The sequence below is a fragment of the Scyliorhinus torazame genome, chromosome 11 (assembly GCF_047496885.1).
Source record: "Scyliorhinus torazame isolate Kashiwa2021f chromosome 11, sScyTor2.1, whole genome shotgun sequence".
In the NCBI taxonomy this organism is placed as follows: domain Eukaryota; kingdom Metazoa; phylum Chordata; class Chondrichthyes; order Carcharhiniformes; family Scyliorhinidae; genus Scyliorhinus; species Scyliorhinus torazame.
In genome coordinates this window covers 68,678,155-68,699,811 of record NC_092717.1, presented here as the reverse complement: position 1 = coordinate 68,699,811, position 21,657 = coordinate 68,678,155, and the positions used below count along the sequence as shown (strand labels likewise).

General features: G+C 50.9%; 1 protein-coding gene across 1 annotated transcript in view; it reads right to left on the bottom strand.

The window, feature by feature from the left end:
* The window catches only part of LOC140385324 (collagen alpha-1(XV) chain-like), a 531,657-nt gene that overhangs the window by 224,840 nt on the left and 285,160 nt on the right, over window positions 1-21,657 (bottom strand). The window contains 2 exon segments of the mRNA XM_072467384.1: window positions 56-91; window positions 10,722-10,799. Of these exon segments, the coding sequence (XP_072323485.1) occupies window positions 56-91; window positions 10,722-10,799 (114 nt within the window).

Here is a 21,657-nt window from a genome sequence, read left to right as displayed (position 1 = left end):
CTGCAATGAGGAGAAAATGGGGTTAAGAAACATTTCTCAATTGGGCTGAACTTACTTTTTCACCTGGAGAACCTGGTTCACCCTTTTCACCCTAAAAATAAAGAGAGAGCCAGTCAATTTGTTGAACTAATATTTGAGGCCTGCTACATAACCTGTGAATCAGCTTTCTGAGACTCAACAGCAGTGCCAATGCATGTTGGGAAAGTCATAGAACTTAGAACATGCAGTGCAGAAGGAGGCCATTCGGCTCATCAAGTCTGCATCGACCCACTTAAGCCCTCACTTCCACCCTCTCCCCACAACCCAAGAACCACTCCTAACCTTTTTGGTCACTAAGGGCAATTTATCATGGCTAATCTACCTAACCTGCACGTCTTTGGACTGTGGGAGGAAACCGGAGCACCTGGAGGAAACCCACGCTGACCCGGGGAGAACATGCAGTCTCTGCACAGAGAGTGACCCAACGGGGAATCGTACCTGGGACCCTGGTGCTGTGAAGCCACAGTGCTAGCCACTTGTGCTACCGTGCTGTCCTCAATCCTGTCCACAGTATTACTCAAGGGCCTTGCATCTAATTGCGCTGGGTGAATCTGTGCTTGCAATCCCTCACACAGGGACTAGGTTCATTCACTCTTCTCTGGGCGATAGACGAGGTCAGTGATTTTCCCCAAAGGAAGGATACATAGGATCAGAAATGTTGTGCCTGCCTAGTGGTTATGGTGTTGGATTAGAAGCCCTGAGATTATGGATGGGGTTTTCCAGCTGTTCGCGCCTGATCTTCTGCTCCCGTTGACGCCGAGCCCCTGCCGTAGGATCCCTGGCGGCGGAGGGGGAAAACAATGGGAAACTCTGTTGGCAGTGGCATAGAACATAGAACATTACAGCGCAGTACAGGCCCTTCGGCCCTCGATGTTGCGCCGACCTGTGAAACCAATCTAAAGCCCATCTACACTATTTCCTTATCATCCATATGTTTTTCCAATGACCATTTAATTGCCCTTAATGTTGGTGAATCCACTATTATTGCAGGCAGGGCATTTCACACCCTTACTACTCTCTGAGTAAAGAACCTACCACTGTCATCTGTCCTATATCTATCTCCCCTCAATTAAAAGCTATGTCCTCTCGTGCTAGCCATCACCATCCGAGGAAAAAAGCTCTCACTGTCGACCCTATGTAATCCTCTGATCATCTTGTATGCCTCAATTAAGTCACCTCTTAACATTCTTCTCTCTAACAAAAACAACCTTAAGTCCCTCAGCCTTTCCTCATAAGATCTTCCCTCCATACCAGGCAACATTCTGGTAAATCTCCTCTGCACCCTTTCCAATGCTTCCACATCCTTCCTATAATGCGGCGACCAGAACTGCATGCAATACTCCAAATGCGGCCGCACCAGAATTTTGTACAGCTTCAACATGACCTCATGGCTCCGAAACTCAATCCCTCTACCAATAAAAGCTAACACACCATACGCCTTCTTAACAACCCTCTCAACCTAGGTGGCAACTTTCAGGGATCTATGTGCATGGACACCGAGATCTCTCTGCGCATCCACACTACCAAGAATCTTACCATTAGCCCAGTACTCTGTATTTAGGACTGGAAAATCCCACTGGTGGGCCGCCTCCGCCGTCACAAAACACACCACGAGGGATGTGGAAAATCCTGCCCGTTAAGTTTCTAATTATAGTTTACCAGTTTATAATTGTAAGTTGTGCAACTGAATGCAATAAAGCTGGTCATGTGTTTGCTGGTACCCAATGACTGTGACAGCTCCTGGATTATTATAAAAACTAGGAAAGGAAATCTTCTACACCCAAACTGCAGGCCAACATTATGACATTGAATTTAATGGGCAATAACTCCTGCCAGTGTTGTCCACATCACAAGCACCAAAACAAACTTGGACCCACTAAACTTCATTCATTGAAGCCATTTCACGCTGGCCACTATGCAGTAGCAACATGAGTGGTATTCTCCACTAACACAATGCGGCCGTCAAACCAAAAAGACATTCTGCCTATCACACAAATCAGTCATGTGGTTACATGAATTTCAGTGCCAGTGTGATGTTTGGTATGTCGGCTGTATATCCCAATGACTGGTGGATCGTATCAAACAGCATGTCCCTCGGGCTGCTTACAACAGGCAAAGTACTGACAGTACTAAAACAATCCAGGCTCACAAAACTCACAACATGGAGTGAGATCTTCCACTGTTCACACTGGCGGATCTGCTGGTCCCACTGCTGGCGCACCCTTGTGTCATAATATCCACTCATGTATATAATGAGATGCAGACAGGCAATGATTGACACACAGGATGACCAGTAAGCACACAACACAGTGCAGCCAATCACCAGACAGGACACTACCACTATAAAGCCAGAGGGCACTAGGTTTCCCGTTCTCTCGGGACCCAGCCACTGAGACAGTCAGAGTCCATGAGCTAGCAAACACCATGCGGTAGCTAATACGTCTGGTCAGGCTACTACAAGGTCTCCAGTCAGTTCAGTATAGTGTCTACCCACAGCGGAATATGTATATCAGTTCTATCGTTGAATAAAACAGTGTTGGATCTTCTCCAGTGTTAGACGTCTGTTTCTAGCTTCCCTGCATCGAGTGCAGTCCACATTGAACATACCTGCCTAACACATCACCCTGGTGGCGAGGAGTGGATTCAATGGGAAATCCCATTGACAGTGGAAGGACCAGAAAATCCCGTCACCAACAAATGGGGTGGCCAGAGAATCTCACCCATAGTGTCCAACATCTGATGTGATTCTTCAATTAGACAACATTTGCTGAACATCTGCTCAGTGGGTAAGAATGACACTGACAACTTATCTGACAATTTATCAGTTGGGCTCGAGGTGTGGCTAAATGAAGTGTGCTGGAAGCTGCCTATGTTCACACACAGGACCCTGTCCTTTGTCCGCACATTGCACCTTTTTCAACTAAATAAAATCATGTAGGTACATTCACTGGTTCATTCCCAATGGTTAACCTGGTCATAACAACATACATATGTCTGTGTAATTTTAAAATATCATTAGGCCTGACTTTAACTTTGTGTAAGTGAGTGGATTGTGAGTGAGTTAAAATCTGTCCATTGACTCGCTATGGATCTGACGATTAGAGTAACTAGCCCAGCTGTCTTTGTTTCTTAATCTATTCATTTGATACAAACGTCACTGGCTCGGTCAGCATTTGGTATTCATCCGAATTGTGTTTTAGAAGGTGGTGTTGAATCCCTTGCTTGAACTGCTGCAGTCCATGTGGTATACCCATATAGGAGCAAGAGTAGGCCATTTGGCTATTTGAGCCTGCTCTGCCAATTGACAAGATCATGGCTGGTCTGACTGAGGTCCCAACTCCATTTTCCGATCTGCCCCCCATAACCCTTGACTTCCTGGTCTGTCAAAAATCTCTCTAACTCAGCCTTGAATAAATTCAATGACTCAGCCTTCACTGCTCTCTGGGGAAGTGAATTGCACAGACTATTGCCCTTCTGAGAGGAAATAATTCTCCTCATCCGTGTCTTAAAAGGAAGACTTTTTAATTTCAAACTGTGCCCCTCGTTCTCGTCTCATCCACAAGAAGAAATATCTTCCTGGTATCCCTCCAACGAAGTCCCCTCAGGACCTTATATGTTCTTATATGTTTCAATAAGTTCAACTTTCATTCTTCAAAACTTTAATGAGTATAGACCCAACTTGTTCAACCTTTCTTAATAAATCCTTCATCCCAGGAATCAGTTGAGTGAACCTTCTTTGAACTGCTTCTCACGCATTTAAATACTTTTTCATATAAGGAGGAAAGCTGTACACAGAGGTAGTTTCACCAGTGCCATGTACAACTGCAGTAAAACGTGCCTACTTTAATGCTCCATTGCCCTTGCAATAAACACCAACATTCCTAATTTGCCTTCCTAATCACATGCTGTACACATTGACTAATTTTTTGTGATTCATATACAGGGCGCCAGATCCCTCTGAGTTCTGCAATCTCTCTCCATTTTAATAGAATACTGCCTTTGTATTCTTCCTACCAAATTGGACAAACTCATATTTTCCCACATTATACTCCATCTACCAAATATTTTCCCATTCACTTAACCTATCTACATCCCTTTGTAGGCTCTTTACCTCCTCTTCAAACTTACTTTTCAACCTATCTTGGTGTCATCAACAAATTTAACTACCATACATTTGATCCCACAGTGCTGTTAGGGAGACAATTCCAGGAATTTGACCCGGCGACAGTGGAAGAATGCTAATATGATTCCAAATCAGGATGCTGTGTGACTTTGAGGGGAATGTGCAGGTGGTGATGTTCCCATGTATCTGCTGCCCCTGTCCTAGTAGGGTCTACTCATTTGTAAGGTACTGCTGAAGGAGTCTTGGTGAATTACTGCAGTGTATCTTATATAAGGTGCACTGATGGGGAGAGTGTATGTTTCAATTAGTGGATGGGGTGCAGATCAAGCTGTTGAGCTTCCCGAGTGCTGTTTGAACTGCACTCATTGAGGCAAGTGGAGAGTATTCCATCACACTCTCAGCCTGTGCTTTATAGATGGAGGAAGGGCTTTGGGGAATCAGGAGATGAGATACTCAGCGCAGGATTCCTATTTAAAAAAAATATATTTTATTAAAGTTTTTCGATCAAACAAAGACAAAAATTTCCCATTTTACAACTTTGTAATAATATATACATTGATCATTTTTGAAATAAATAATATGCTAACTAATGGCAACTGCCAACAACAAAATAAGAAACAACAGAAATAGTAACTAAAATAGTAACTTCGTAAAATCTAATATAAATAACTAATATATAAACACACACATAAAAACCCCTGAGGACCCAAATGAGTCCTCCCCCTGGGTTGCTGCTGCTACCTTTCCTATTTTCCCTTATTGCTCTGCGAGATAGTCGAGGAACGGTTGCCACCGCCTGGTGAACCCTCTTAGTGCGTACTTTATCCGCTCCAATTTTATGAACCCTGCCATGTCGTTTATCCAGGCCTCCACGCCCGGGGGTTTAGCTTCTTTCCACATAAGTAGAATCCTTCGCCTGGCTACTAGGGACGCAAAGGCCAAAACATCGGCCTCTCTCGCCTCCTGCACTCCCGGCTCATCTGCAACCCCAAATATAGCCAACGCCCAACCTGGTTCGACCCGGACCCCCACCACCTTTGAAATCACTTTTGCCACACCCAACCAAAACCCATGCAATACCGGACATGACCAAAACATGTGGGTGTGGTTCGCCGGGCTTCCCGCGCATCTCCTGCACCTATCCTCCACTCCAAAAAGTCTACTCAGCCTTGCTCCAGTCATATGCGCCCTGTGTAGAACCTTGAATTGTATCAGGCTGAGCCTGGCACGCGAGGACGAAGAGTTTACCCTACCTAGGGCATCTGCCCACAGCCCCTCCTCAATCTCTTCCCCCAGCTCCTCCTCCCATTTTCCCTTCAGCTCCTCTACCATCGTCTCCCCCCCTGCATTCCCAGGTGGCAACCCATATTTTTCTGTCAGTGCTCCCAGACTCGCGAACGTCCAGTCTAAAAACAAGTCCTTCAATTTCGCAATTCCTGCTCGCTGCCAAGATTTAAATCCCCCATCTATCCTTCCCGGGACGAACCTATGGTTGTTCCTTATCGGGGACCGCACTGAGGCACCCGTCACTCCCTTATGTCGTCTCCACTGCCCCCAAATTTTCAGAGTTGCCACCACCACTGGGTTTGTGGTGTATTATTTCGGGGAGAACGGTAACGGCGCCGTCGCCAGTACTTTTAGGCTAGTTCCCCTACAGGACGCCATCTCCAGTCTTTTCCACGCTGCTCCTTCCCCTTCCCTCATCCACTTACATATCATTGACACGTTGGCGGCCCAATAATAATCACTTAGACTCAGCAGTGCCAGTCCCCCTCTGTCCCTACTGCGCTGCAGGAACCCCCTCTTTACCCTTGGGGTCTTTCCAGCCCACACAAAGCTCATAATACTCTTGTCCACCTTCTTAAAAAAGGCCTTTGTAATCAGTACAGGGAGGCACTGGAACACAAAAAGAAACCTCGGAAGGACCACCATTTTAACCGTCTGCACCCTGCCCACCAATGACAGGGGAGCCATGTCCCACCTCCTAAAGTCCTCTTCCATCTGCTCTACCAGTCGTGCCAAGTTAAGCTTATGCAAGGTTCCCCAGTTCCTGGCCACCTGGATCCCTAAATACCGGAAATCCCTTGTTCCCCTCCTCAACGGTAAATCATCTATTCCCCTGCCCTGTTCCCCGGGGTGCATCACTAACAGTTCACTCTTCCCCATATTCAATTTATATCCTGAAAATTCTCCAAACTCCCTGAGTGTCTGCATTATCTCAGGCATCCCCTCCACTGGGTCCGCGACATACAACAACAAATCATCCGCGTATAATGACACCCAATGCTCTTCTCCTCCTCTAAGTACCCCCCTCCACTTCCTAGAGCCCCTCAGCGCTATGGCCAGTGGCTCAATTGCCAACGCAAACAGTAACGGGGACAGGGTATATCCCTGTCTTGTACCCCTATATAGTCGGAAGTGGTCAGATCGTTGCCTATTTGTAATCACACTTGCCACCGGGGCCCTGTACAGGAGCTGAACCCATCTAATGAACCCCTCTCCAAATCCAAATCTCCTCAGTACTTCCCACAGGTAGTCCCACTCCACTCTATCAAATGTTTCCTCTGCATCCATCGCCACCACTATCTCCGCCTCCCCCTCTGGTGGGGGCATCATCATCACCCCCAACAACCTCCGTATATTAGCATTCAATTGCCTCCCTTTAACAAACCCCGTTTGATCATCATGCACCACCCCAGGGACACAGTCCTCTATCCTCGTCGCCATCACCTTGGCCAAAAGCTTGGCATCTACGTTCAAGAGGGAAATAGGCCTGTATGATCCGCACTGCAGCAGGTCCTTGTCTCTTTTCAGGATCAGCGATATCGTCGCCTCCGACATCGTCGGGGGTAGTGTCCCCCTTTCCCTAGCCTCATTAAAGGTTCTCGTCAGAAGTGGGGCCAGCAGGTCCACGTATTTCCTATAGAACTCCACCGGGAACCCATCCGGTCCCGGGGCCTTCCCTGCCTGCATGTTCCCAATTCCTTTTACCACCTCCTCCACCTCAATCTGCGCTCCCAGTCCTGTCATCTCCTGTTCCTCAACCTTCGGGAACTCCAGCTGGTCTAGGAAACGCATCATTCCCTCTTTCCCTTCCGGGGGTTGAGCCTTATATAGCCTCTCGTAAAATACCTTAAACACCCCGTTCACCCTCCCCGCTCCCCGTTCCATCTTTCCCTCCTCGTCTCTAACCCCTTCCGATCTCTCTCGCCGCCCCCCTCTTCCTAAGTTGTTGGGCCAGCAGCCGGCTCGCCTTCTCTCCATATCCATTGTGCCTCCGCCTTACCCGTGGTCAACAAGTCAAAGTCCGTGTGCAATCTCCGTCTTTCCCTGTATAGCCCTTCATCTGGAGCCTCCGCATATTGCCTATCCACCCTCAAAATCTCCCTCAACAATCTCTCCCTTTCTTTACCCTCTTGTTTCCCCTTATGGGCCCTTATGGAGATCAGCTCCCCTCTAACCACCGCCTTCAGCGCCTCCCAGACCACACCCACCTGGACCTCTCCATCATCATTAATCTCTAGGTACCTTTCAATACATCCCCTCACCCTTACACATACCCCCTCGTCCGCCAACAGTCCCACATCTAATCTCCAGAGTGGGCCCTGTTCCTTTTCCTCTCCTACTTCCAGATCTACCCAATGTGGGGCAAGATCTGAAATGGCTATAGCCGAATACTCCGTTCCTGCCACCTTCGGGATCAGTGCCCTTCCCAGGAGAAAGAAGTCTATCCGGGAGTACACTTTGTGGACATGGGCGAAGAAGGAAATCTCCTTACTCCTTAGCCTAGTAAATCTCCAGGGATCAACTCCTCCCATCTGCTCCATAAAGCCCTTAAGCACCTTGGCCGCTGCCGCCCTCCTCCCGGTCCTAGGTCTGGACCGGTCCAGCCCTAGATCTGGACCAGTCCAGCCCTGGGTCCAGCACTGTGTTGAAGTCCCCCCCCCATTACCAACTTTCCCATCTCCAGGTCCGGGATGCGCCCCAACATACGCTTCATAAAGTTTGCGTCATCCCAGTTCGGGGCATATACATTCACCAGCACCACCGCCTCACCTTGCAATCTGCCACTCACCATCACGTATCTACCCCCACTGTCCGCCAGTATGGTCTTCGCCTCAAACAATACCCGTTTCCCCACCAGTATTGCCACCCCTCTATTTTTTGCATCCAAGCCCGAGTGGAATACCTGTCCCACCCATCCTTTTCTTAATCTGACCTGATCCGCCAGTTTCAGGTGCGTCTCCTGAAGCATGACCACGTCTGCCTTTAGCTTCTTTAGGTGCGCAAGTACCCTTGCCCTCTTAATCGGCCCATTCAACCCTCTCTCGTTCCACGTGATCAACCGGGTTGGGGGGCTCTTTACTCCCCCCTCATCGACTAGCCATCCCCTTTTTTAGACCAGCTCCTCACCTGGTTCCCATGCACCCGCTTATCCCCCCGACGGCGTCCTCCCGTCCCGACCATCCCATCCCGTAACAGCTCCCCCTTAGCAGCAGCAACCCAGTTAACACCCCCCCCCCCTCCCCCCGCTAGATCCCTCTCTAGCTTAGTTGCTCCCCCCATATTGCTTCCGGAAGTCAGCAAACTCTGGCTGACCTCGGCTTCCCCCGTTTATCCTTAGCCTCCCATTATGTGAGGCCCTCTTTTCCCGCCACAATTTCCATAGCGCGGGAACAAAGCCCGCGCTTCCCTCTCGGCCCCACCCCTAATGGCGCAGCTCCCTCTCTCCTTCCCCCTCCCCTTCCCCACCGGCGCCCACATTTCTTCGTGTGTCCCCCCTTCGAGGGGAAAGAAAATTTTCCCCCATCTGATTCACAGTCCCTTACCACCACCTCACTACTTCATTTCAAACACTCTTTCTCCAATCTAGTCCAACTTCTCCTCTTCAATAAATGTCCACGCCTCTTCTGCCGTCTCGAAGTAGTGATGTTTACCCTGGTGTGTAACCCACAGTCTTGCCGGCTGCAACATTCCAAACTTCACTTTCCTCTTGTGGAGCACCGCCTTGGCCCGATTGAAAGTCGCCCTCCTTCTCGCCACCTCCGCACTCCAATCCTGATACACGCGGATCACCGCACTCTCCCACCTGCTGCTCCGTGTCTTTTTCGCCCATCTCAGGGCCATCTCCCTGTCCTTGTAGCAGTGGAACCTCACCACTATTGCTCAAGGTATTTCTCCTGCCTTTGGTCTTACGAGGACTCGATACGCTCCCTCTACTTCCAGGGGGCCCGTCGGGGCCTCAGCTCCCATTAAGGTATGGAGCATCGTGCTCACATACGCCCCAACGTCCGCTCCCTCTGCCCCTTCGGGAAGACCCAAGATTCTTAAGTTCTTCCTCCTCAAGCTATTTTCCAGGGCTTCCAGTCTCTCCATACACCTCTTATGCAGTACCTCGTGCGTCTCCGTCTTCACCACCAAGCCCTGTATCTCGTCCTCATTTTCGGCAGCTTTTGCCTTCACTCCACGGAGCTCCATCTCTTGGGTCTTCTGCGCCTCCTTTAACCCCTCAATCGCCTGCAGCATTGGCGCCAGCACCTCCTTCTTGAGCTCCTCCACACATCACCGGAGGAACTCCTACTGTTCCAGGCCCCATACCAACTGGCCTCCCTCCGCCGCCATCTTGCTTCTCACTTCCCTTCTTTGCCACTGCTCCAGAGGATCCTCCGCAATCTGGCCACTATTATCTCTTCTGTCCATTCACATCTGGGGAGACTCCCTTCTATGTCGCCTCACAGTGGGTTTAGCCTTCGAAAATTGCCGTTGGGGCTCCCGATAAGAGCCCAAAAGTCCGTTAAAACAGGAGGTGCCGAAACGTGCGACTTAGCTGGTCATCGCCGCACCCGGAAGTCTCAGCGCAGGATTTCTAATCACTGATCTGCTCTTGCAGCCACAGTATTTATATGGCTGGTCATGTTTGGTTTCTGGTTAATGGTAACCCTCAGGATTTTGAGGGATTATTAACCTGTGAGTATTGAATAGTGTTTGAAACTTTTCATCTTGCAGTCATCAGGGCAAATGCAAGAATGGCATATTTCAAATGGTCACAATAATTTAAACCACAAGAAAAAAGGGTGCTGATTGGTTCACAAGTCGTCTTCGATTGGCCGAGACATTCCCATGAAGAAAGCAAAAGGTCCCCACAAGCTCTAATTCAAAAAATGTGCAAGGCTTGCACGTATACCTTTTGTTTGCAGAGAACATATCCCTGCACATGACTGGGTAAGTTACTACGATGGTTTGAAATTTGGCACTTGTGTTTTGTCCTGATGAGTGCAAGCCTCAGTAAAATTTCTCTCTTCTCAGCAATGTTCAAATACTAGTTTGCTGCAATTGGCCATTGCAAACAACCACAGGTTTTATCTGTACTTCAGAGGATCTTTTGTGGGAGCGCGGTGGCAGAAAGCTCACGGAAATACATGGCCATATATTTTTTAATTGAAGTATGTATAGGTCACCAGAAAAGCATTTCATTAATCCACCCGAGTTTGTAAAAAAAATACAAATATTGGGAATAGTTTTCTAGATTATAAGTCATGTACACATTTAAAATTCTTACTGGGGACCCCGGACGTCCTGAGGATCCAGGGGTTCCAGGTATACACGGTAGTCCAAATGCACCAGAGCTTTCCATATCCTGTTGGGATAGAGTGAAAAGAAGACAAGTTAAAAAATGCCCGATTAAAAAGAAATAAGTGAAAATGTAAGCAGTGTAACTTTAAAATACCAAGCACATTTTTTCTGCACCTGAGATGCAAAATCAAACCTGCTCCAATTTTGCTTGCAGTAGGCATTGTAGAATTTCTTTTTAATTGATTCCAACATCTTGGGAAACATTGGAAGAGGTAGAGGCTATTCAGTCCATCAAGATCATTCCACTATTGAATTACATCATGGCTGATCTGTACCTCAACCTGTATCCTTGTCTTCCTCCATCTCCCTTGGTATCCTTTTTTAAAATAAATTTAGAGTATCCAATTATTATTTTTCCAATTAAGGGTCAATTTAGCGTGGCCAATCCCCCTAACGTACACATCATTGGGTTGTGGGGGTGAAACCCACGCAGACATGGGGAGAATGTGCAAACTCCACACGGACAGTGACCCAGGGCCAGGTTTCATACTCGGGTTCTCAGCGCCGTAGCAGCAGTGCTAACCACTGTGCCACGTGCCGCCCCTTGGTATCCTTACCTAACCAATATCAATTGGTTTTTATCTTGAAAATATCAGTTGGGGGGCACAGTGGCACAGTGGTTGGCACTGCTGCCTCACGGCGCCGAGGGCCTGGGTTTGATCCCGGCACCAGGTCACTGCCTGTGTGGAGTTTGCACATTCTGCCCATGTCTGTGTGGATCTCACCCTCACAACCCAAAGATGTGGATTGGCCACGCTAAAGTGCCCCTTAATTGGAAAAATTAAACAAAAATGAAAATGACAATTTACCCAGTGTAGCGCACAAAGACTCCGAGAGACGAATAGAGTGAAGTCGATGAGGCTTTATTAAGCGTGACTGTTTCCCCCGCAGTTCGGTAGTAGACTGCCTGCGGGGGAGGACTCCAGGTACTTATACTCCGCCTTCAGGGCGGAGCTAGAGGTCAACTTCCAACCAGGACCCGGGATCTGTCAGCCAATGACATCATGGCTTCACAGTCCCACATGACTCCTAATGCATACTACCACATTCACCCCTTGTTAAAAATGAACCCGGCTGAGCAGGAACTGGCGCAGCTTGTCACTCATGAAAGAGGACCCCCCTGTCGCTGTGGACATATGCGGGGCAACCGAGCAGTGTGAATATGGTGTTCAGGGCTTTAATGACTGTGGCCGCGGTCATGTCAGAACAGATGCTTCGCATGGTGGTAAGGGTTTACAAGGCTGGTCCTGGGAGGAAAACTTTCACATGGTATAACAGTATGTACAAGGTTTTTTTTTTTGTTTCAAACTATTTACAGTAATCGTCAGGAAAAGACAAAATGTTCTCGTTAAAAGTCCACAAAGTCCACATTGTACTGTTAGAGCGATGCCACGAGTCGGTCGGGCGGTCTGGTCGTCCGTGTCGATCGCCTCGGCCCCGGTGGTGGTGGTGGTGCTTGTTTCAGTGTTGTCTTCTCCGGGAGCCTTAGGTTTCAGCTTGGGCTTTATTCCTGGTCGGGCCTGGGAGGAGGGCTGATCCTCCTGGGAAGGGGGCGGTCGCGGGGTGCGGCGGTGGCAGGAAGGGGGGGGGGGGGGGGGGGTTGGGTGATTGGTGTCGGGGGGGTGTGTGTGTTGCCGGCGGGCACTAGATCTCGCAGAGAGACCGTGTCCTGTCGGCCGTCGGGGTACTCCATGTAAGCATACTGCGGGTTCGCGTGAAGGAGGTGAACCCTTTCGACCAACGGGTCCGACTTGTGCGCCCGCGCGTGCTTTCGGAGCAAGATGGGTCCTGGGGCCGCCAGCCAGGTCGGCAGCGACGTTCCAGAGGAGGACTTCCTGGGGAAGACAAGGAGGCGCTCATGAGGCGTTTGGTTAGTGCTAGTACACAGCAGTGACCGGATGGAGTGGAGGGCGTCCGGAAGGACCTCCTGCCACCGTGAAACTGGGAGGTCCCTGGACCGTAGGGCCAGTAGGACGGTCTTCCAGACCGTGCCGTTCTCCCTCTCTACTTGCCCGTTCCCCCGGGGGTTGTAGCTGGTCGTCCTGCTCGAGGCTATCCCGTTGCTGAGCAGGAACTGGCGCAGCTCGTCACTCATGAAAGAGGACCCCCCTGTCGCTGTGGACATATGCGGGGCAACCGAACAGTGTGAATATGGTGTTCAGGGCTTTAATGACTGTGGCCGCGGTCATGTCAGAACAGGGGATGGCGAATGGGAAGCGGGAGTACTCGTCCACCACATTAAGGAAGTATATGTTGCGGTCGGTGGAGGGAAGGGGTCCTTTGAAATCCAGACTAAGGCGTTCAAAGGGGCGGGAAGCCTTAATCAGGTGCGCACCATCCGGCCTGAAAAAATGCGGTTTGCACTCTGCGCAGATGTGGCAGTTCCTTGTGACTGTACGGACCTCCTCTAAGGAGTATGGGAGGTTGCGGGACTTGATAAAGTGGTAAAACCGAGTGACCCCCGGGTGGCAGAGGTCCTCGTGGAGGGTTTGGAGGCAGTTAATTTGTGCGTTGGCACATGTGTCGCGGGATAGGGCATCGGACGGCTCGTTCAGCTTTCCGGGACGATACAAGATCTCGTAGTTGAAGGTGGAGAGCTCGATCCTCCACCTTAAGATCTTGTCGTTTTTGATTTTGCCCCTCTGTGCATTATCGAACATGAAGGCTACCGACCGTTGGTCCGTGAGGAGAGTGAATCTCCTGCCGGCCAGGTAATGCCTCCAATGTCGCACAGCTTCCACTATGGCTTGGGCTTCCTTTTCCACTGAGGAGTGGCGGATTTCTGAAGCGTGGAGGGTTCAGGAGAAAAAGGCCACGGGTCTGCCCGCTTGGTTAAGGGTGGCCGCTAGAGCTACGTCGGAGGCGTCGCTCTCGACCTGGAAGGGGAGGGACTCGTCGAGGCGCGCATCGTGGCCTTTGCGATATCCGCTTTGATGCGGCTGAAGGCCTGGCAAGCCTCTGTCGACAGAGGGAAGGTCGTGGTCTGTATTAGGGGGCGGGCCTTGTCTGCGTACTGGGGGACCCACTGGGCGTAGTATGAAAAAAACCCCAGGCAGCGTTTCAGGGCTTTTGAGCAGTGCGGGAGGGGAAATTCCATGAGGGCGCGCATACGTTCGGGGTCGGGGCCTATTATCCCATTGCGCAGTACGTAGCCCAGGATGGCTAGCCGGTTGGTGCTAAAAACGCACTTGTCCTCGTTGTACGTGAGGTTCAAGGCTTTAGCGGTCTGGAGGAATTTTTGGAGGTTGGCGTCGTGGTCCTGCTGATCGTGGCCGCAGATGGTTACATTGTCGAGATACGGGAACGTGGCCCGCAACCCGTGTTGATCAACCATTCGGTCCCTCTCTCGTTGGAAGACCGAGACCCCGTTTGTGACGCCAAATAGGACCCTTAGGAAATGGTGTAATCGCCCGTCTGCCTCGAAGGCTGTGTACTTGCGGTCACTTGGGCGGATGGGGAGCTGATGGTAGGCGGACTTGAGGTCCACGGTGGAGAAGACTTTATATCGGGCAATCCGATTGACCATGTCGGATATGCGGGGGAGAGGGTACGCGTCTAGTTGTGTGTACCTGTTGATGGTCTGGCTATAGTCTATGACCATCCTTTGCTTCTCCCCTGTCTTTACTACTACCACCTGTGCTCTCCAGGGACTATTGCTGGCCTGGATTATGCCTTCCTTTAGTAGCCGCTGGACTTCGGACCGAATGAAGGTCCGGTCCTGGGCGCTGTACCGTCTGCTCCTAGTGGCGACGGGTTTGCAATCCGGGGTGAGGTTTGCAAACAAGGACGGGGGTTGCACCTTGAGGGTTGCGAGGCCGCAGATAGTGAGTGGGGGTATTGGGCCGCCGAATTTGAAGGTAAGGCTCTGTAGATTGCACTGGAAGTCTAATCCCAGTAATGTGGGGGCGCAGAGTTAGGGAAGGACGTAGAGCCTGTAGTTTTTGAACTCCCTCCCCTGCACCGTTAGGGTAACTATGCAGAAGCCTTTGATCTGTACGGAGTGGGATCCTGCAGCTAGGGAAATCTTTTGTGCGCTGGGATGGGTGGTCAAAGAACAGCGTCTTACCGTGTCGGGGTGGATAAAGGTCTCCGTGCTCCCGGAGTCGACTAGGCATGGTGTCTCGTGCCCGTTTATCAGCACCGTTGTCGTCGTCGTCTGGAGTGTCCGGGGCCGAGCTTGGTCCAGCGTTATTGAAGCGAGACGTGGTTGTAGTAGTTGAGCGTCTTCTTCGAACCCCGTGGAGCCGTCGACACTGGGGTCCGTTGTTGCCGTCCAAGATGGCGTCGGGGTTGAACAAAATGGCTGCCCCCATGCATCGCACATGGCTGGGGGTTCACAAGATGGCGGCGGGGGTGGACAAAATGGCCACCCCCATGCGTCGTACAGGTCTGGGGTGGTCTAAGATGGTGGCGCCCTTCCCTCCCCTCGTGGTGGCCGGGACCCAAAATGGCTGCGCCTGCGGGTCGCACATGGGGCGCTGGGGGGGTTGGGGAGCGTTAGGAACGCGCGGGGCTCCCTCATCTCTGGGGACAGCGGTGGTCGGGACCCAAATTGGTAGCGCCGGCGGGTCATACGTGGGGCGCGGGGGGGGGGGTTGGGGGGCGTTAGAGCCGCGCAGAACTCCCTCTTCTCCGGGGAGAGCGGTGGTCGGGACCCAAAGTGGTAGTGCCGGTGGGTCATACATGGGGCGCGGGGGGGGGGGGGGGGGGGGGGGGGGGGGTTGGGGAGCGTAAGCGGCGTGCAGGGCTCCCTGTTTTCCCGGGACCGCGGTGGTCGGGACCCAGAGTGGCCGCGCCTGCGGGTCGTACATGGGGCGCAGGGGGGGTTGGGAGCGTAAGCGGCGTGCAGGGCTCCCTGTTCTCCCGGGACAGCGGCGACCTCGCGGGACCGGCACACAACCGCAAAATGGCCCTTTTTCCCGCAGCTCTTGCAGATCGCTGCGCAGGCCGGGCAGCGCTGCCGGGGGTGTTTCGCCTGGCCGCAGAAATAGCAGCGGGCGCCCCCGGTGCGACTTGGCGTTTGGACCGCGCAAGCCTGTGGGGTGTCCGGGGGGGGGGGGTGTGGGTTTGTCGCGATGGGTACGTATGGAGCCCAATGGGCTGCCGCGCGGTGGGGGCCGTAGGTGCGGGTATTTCGCGCGGCCACATCTAGGGAGGCTGCTAGGGCCCGTGCCTCTGAGAGTCCTAGCGACTCTTTTTCGAGAAGTCTTTGGCGGATTTGGGAGGAGTTCATACCTGCCACAAAAGCATCGCGCATTAACATGTCCGTGTGTTCATTTGCGTTCACCGACGGGCAGCTGCAGGCTCGTCCCAAAATTAGTAGCGCGGCGTAGAATTCATCTATCGATTCTCCGGGACTTTGCCGTCTCGTTGCGAGTTGATAGCGAGCGTAGATCTGGTTTACTGGGCGGACATAGAGACTTTTTAGTGCTGCGAACGCCGTCTGAAAATCCTCTGCGTCTTCGATGAAAGAGAAAATCTCCGTGCTTAACCTCGAGTGCAGGACCTGTAGTTTTTGGTCTTCTGTGACCCGGCCGGTGGCCGTTCTGAGGTAGGCCTCAAAACAAGTCTGCCAGTGCTTGAAAGCTGCTGCCGCGTTCACTGCGTGGGGGCTGATCCTCAGGCATTCCGGGATGATCCTGAGCTCCATAGTCCTTTTTAGTCACGCTTAATAAATTGCAGCGCACAAAGACTCCGAGAGACGAATAGAGTGAAGTCGATGAGGCTTTATTAAGCGTGACTGTTTCCCCCGCAGTTCGGTAGTAGACTGCCTGCGGGGGAGGACTCCAGGTACTTATATTCCGCCTTCAGGGCGGAGCTAGAGGTCAACGTCCAACCAGGACCCGGGATCTGTCAGCCAATGACATCATGGCTTCACAGTCCCACATGACCCCTAATGCATACTACCACACCCAGTATCTGTAGCCTATTGGGGGAAAGACTATCAAAGTGTGACAGACCTTTGTTACCATCATCTGTATAAACTAGGTTAAGTCCTTATTATGACCAGTAACTAGGGTGCCCAACAAATTGGCATGATGTATTTTGCATGTGGATGAAAAGAATTAGTATGCTTTTTGTTTTTATGTGTTGGTTGTCTCCTCATTTTCAACCTACACCGCTGACTAGCAGCAATGTGAAAAAGAGAGCCAAATGTGTAAGCCTCTCCCTGTCAATACACAGCCTTTCCATCAGCAAGGCCTCCATCAGCAAGGTGAGCTTCCTGTGGGACACATGGAAACTGGGTCCTCGTGGCCTCAGGCAAACGTTTCAGAGGAACTCGGAGGTTGTCTGGCTCCCCAGGCATGGAAACATGCCCACAGGCCCACAGGCATGGAAACATGCCCATAGGCCCACAGGCATGGAAACATGCCCACAGGCATGGAAACATGCCCACAGGCCCACAGGCATGGAAACATGCCCATAGGCCCACAGGCATGGAAACATGCCCACCGGCATGGAAACATGCCCATAGGCCCACAGGCATGGAAACATGCCCACCGGCATGGAAACATGCCCTGACACTCATGAACAAAACTACCAGCTTTTTATAATAATCTTTATTGTCACAAGTAGGCTTACATTAACACTGCAATGGAGTTACTGTGACAATCCCCTAGTTGGCACACTCCGGCACCTGTTTGGGTGCACAGAGTTCTCGTACCAGCCTCCCCGAACCACGTTCCCGTAGCAGCCTCCCCGAACAGGCGCCGGAATGTGGCGACTTGGGGCTTTTCACAGTAAGTTCATTTGAAGCCTACTTGTGACAATAAGCGATTTTCATTTCATTTTCATTTCCGAGGGAGAATTCAGAATGTCCAATTCTCTTTCGGGGCTTGTGGGGGGAAACCGGAGCACCCGGAGGAAACCCATGCAGACACAGGGAGAACGTGCAGACTCCGCACAGACAGTGACCCAAACCTGGAATTGAACCTGGGACCCTGGCGCTGTGAGGCAACCGTGCTAACCACTGAACTACTGCGCTATGGGCAAAGGCTCCATTGCCTTGTGTGTGCCTCAGGAGAGTTGAAAGCTAAGGGAGTAAAACCTTGACAAAAAAGCTGAAGTTGAGCCCAAAGAAAGACGGATGTCTAAATATGTCATTTTATTGGTAACAAAGATGGTGCCAAACTTAGTGCCTTACATTTCTTTATATTCCGCCTTGGAGAGATTTCTCCAGGTCTAAATCTATGAACACACTGGGCTGCCTAAACACCAGGATTCCCCATTTTGACCTCCCCATTTAAAACAAAATAAATTTTTGCAGGATGTGGGCACCGTTGACTTGGCAAGCATTTACTGCCCATCCCAATACCTTCGCAGAGGAAACGCGTGAACAATGTGTAGGGCTCATGGTAAGAAATTTGCTGCTCTCAATGATAGAACCCCCCCCCCCCCACCCTCAACAAATGTTTCAGAAAATATTCCCTCCATCCACCTCTCAGCTCAAACAGGGCCAGTTAACCGTATCTATGCTCCAAGGCTGTGCTCCACTACTACACAGACAAAATGAGGCATTTGACACAGCTTTCAGCAGAATCACTAAGGCAACTAATCACTTTACCTACTGCGGGACTTAGACACAGAGAGAGCCCTTCTGCCTTGGACATCATGGCTTGGGAAAGAATTTTGAAAATGGACAAAGACTGCTTGAGCATTGCTGCTACCATGTGCTTTTTGTAACAAACATCTTCTGTCAGAACAAACCATGCCAAGATCAAGGGGTTGGCAGCAGCCCGGATCAGATTGTCACCAGAGCTAACTCTCCAAACAGCATTCTCAACACACACAGATACCACAGTGCTGATTGTGTTACTGATCACACCCTGCTGTAATAATAATAATCTTTATTATTATCACAAGTAGGCTTACATTAACACTGCAATGAAGTGACTGTGAAAATCCCCTAGTCGCCACACTCTGGTATACTTTCCAGGTACACTGAGGGAGAATTCAGAATGACCAAATTACCTATCAGCATGTCTTTCAGGACATGTGGGAGGAAACCGGAGCACCCGGAGGAAACCCACGCAGAGTTGGGGAGAACGTGCAGAATCCGCACAGACAGTGACCCAACGGGGAATCGAACCTGGGACCCTGGCACTGTGAAACAACAGTGCTAACCACTGTGTTACCGTGACTGTACACTCACGTGAGGATGCAACCTTTTCATGCAAAGCAGAAATGATGTCCTTGTATCACCATCAGCCATATGGCCTACCCATGTAAGACCACTTCAACACTCACCCACCTCAATACCCACCCACTTCAACACTCACCCACCTCAATACCCACCCACTTCAACACTCACCCGCCTCAATACCCACCCACTTCAACACTCACCCACCTCAATACCCACCCACTTCAACACTCACTCATCTGAGCACTCACCCGCCTCTATACACACCCACTTCAACACTCACCCGCCTCAATACACACCCACTTCAACATTCACCCACCTCAATACCCACCCACTTCAACACTCACCCACCTCAATACCCATCCACTTCAACACTCACCCGCCTCAATACACACCCACTTCAACACTCACCCACCTCAATACCCACCCACTTCAACACTCACCCGCCTCAATACACACCCAGTTCAACATTCACCCACCTCAATACCCACCCACTTCAACACTCACCCACCTCAATACCCACCCACTTCAACACTCACCCGCCTCAATACACACCCACTTCAACATTCACCCACCTCAATACCCACCCACTTCAACACTCACCCGCCTCAATACACACCCACTTCAACATTCACCCGCCTCAATACACACCCACTTCAACACTCACCCACCTCAATACCCACCCACTACAACACTCACCCGCCTCAATACACACCCACTTCAACACTCACCCGCCTCAATACACACCCACTTCAACATTCACCCACCTCAATACCCACCCACTTCAACACTCACCCACCTCAATACCCACCCACTTCAACACTCACCCGCCTCAATACACACCCACTTCAACATTCACCCACCTCAATACCCACCCACTTCAACACTCACCCGCCTCAATACACACCCACTTCAGCACTCACCCACCTCAATACCCACCCACTTCAAAACTCACCCATCTGAGCACTCACCCGCCTCAATAACCACCCACTTCAACACTCACCCGCCTCAATACACACCCACTTCAACATTCAACCTCCTCAATACCCACCCACTTCAACATTCACCCACCTCAATACCCACCCACCTCAACACTCACCCACCTCAATACACACCCACTCCAACACTCACTCATCTGAGCACTCACCCGCCTCAATACCCACCCACTTCAACACTCACCCACCTCAATACGCACCCACTTCAACACTCACCCACCTCAATACTCACTCATCTGAGCACTCACCCGCCTCAATACACACCCACTTCAACACTCACCCACCTCAATACCCACCCACTTCAACACACACCCACCTCAATACCCACCCACTTCAACACTCACCCACCACAATACCCACCCACTTCAACACTCACCCACCTCAATACCCACCCACTTCAACACTCACCCACCTCAATACCCACCCACTTCAACACTCACCCGCCTCAATACACACCCACTTCAGCACTCACCCACCTCAATACCCACCCACTTCAACATTCACCCACCTCAATACCCACCCACTTCAACACTCACCCGCCTCAATACACACCCACTTCAACATTCACCCGCCTCAATACACACCCTCTTCAACACTCACCCACCTCAATACACACCCACTTCAACACTCACCCACCTCAATACACACCCACTTCAACACTCACCCACCTCAATACCCACCCACTTCAACACTCACCCACCTCAATACCCACCCACTTCAACACTCACCCGCCTCAATACCCACCCACTTCAACACTCACCCGCCTCAATACACACCCACTTCAACATTCACCCACCTCAATACCCACCCACTTCAACACTCACCCGCCTCAAGACACACCCACTTCAACATTCACCCACCTCAATACCCACCCACTTCAACACTCACCCGCCTCAATACACACCCACTTCAGCACTCACCCACCTCAATACCCACCCACTTCAACATTCACCCACCTCAATACCCACCCACTTCAACACTAACCCGCCTCAATACACACCCACTTCAACATTCCCCCACCTCAATACCCACCCACTTCAACACTCACTCATCTGAGCACTCACCCGCCTCAATACACACCCACTTCAACACTCACCCACCTCAATACACACCCACATCAACACTCACCCACCTCAATACACACCCACTTCAACACTCACCCACCTCAATACCCACCCACTTCATAGAACATAGAACATAGAACAATACAGCGCAGTACAGGCCCTTCGGCCCACGATGTTGCACCGAAACAAAAGCCATCTAACCTACACTATGCCATTATCATCCATATGTTTATCCAATAAACTTTTAAATGCCCTCAATGTTGGCGAGTTCACTACTGTAGCAGGTAGGGCATTCCACGGCCTCACTACTCTTTGCGTAAAGAACCTACCTCTGACCTCTGTCCTATATCTATTACCCCTCAGTTTAAAGCTATGTCCCCTCGTGCCAGCCATTTCCATCCGCGGGAGAAGGCTCTCACTGTCCACCCTATCCAACCCCCTGATCATTTTGTATGCCTCTATTAAGTCTCCTCTTAACCTTCTTCTCTCCAACAAAAACAACCTCAAGTCCATCAGCCTTTCCTCATAAGATTTTCCCTCCATACCAGGCAACATCCTGGTAAATCTCCTCTGCACCCGCTCCAAAGCCTCCACGTCCTTCCTATAATGCGGTGACCAGAACTGTACGCAATACTCCAAATGCGGCCGTACCAGAGTTCTGTA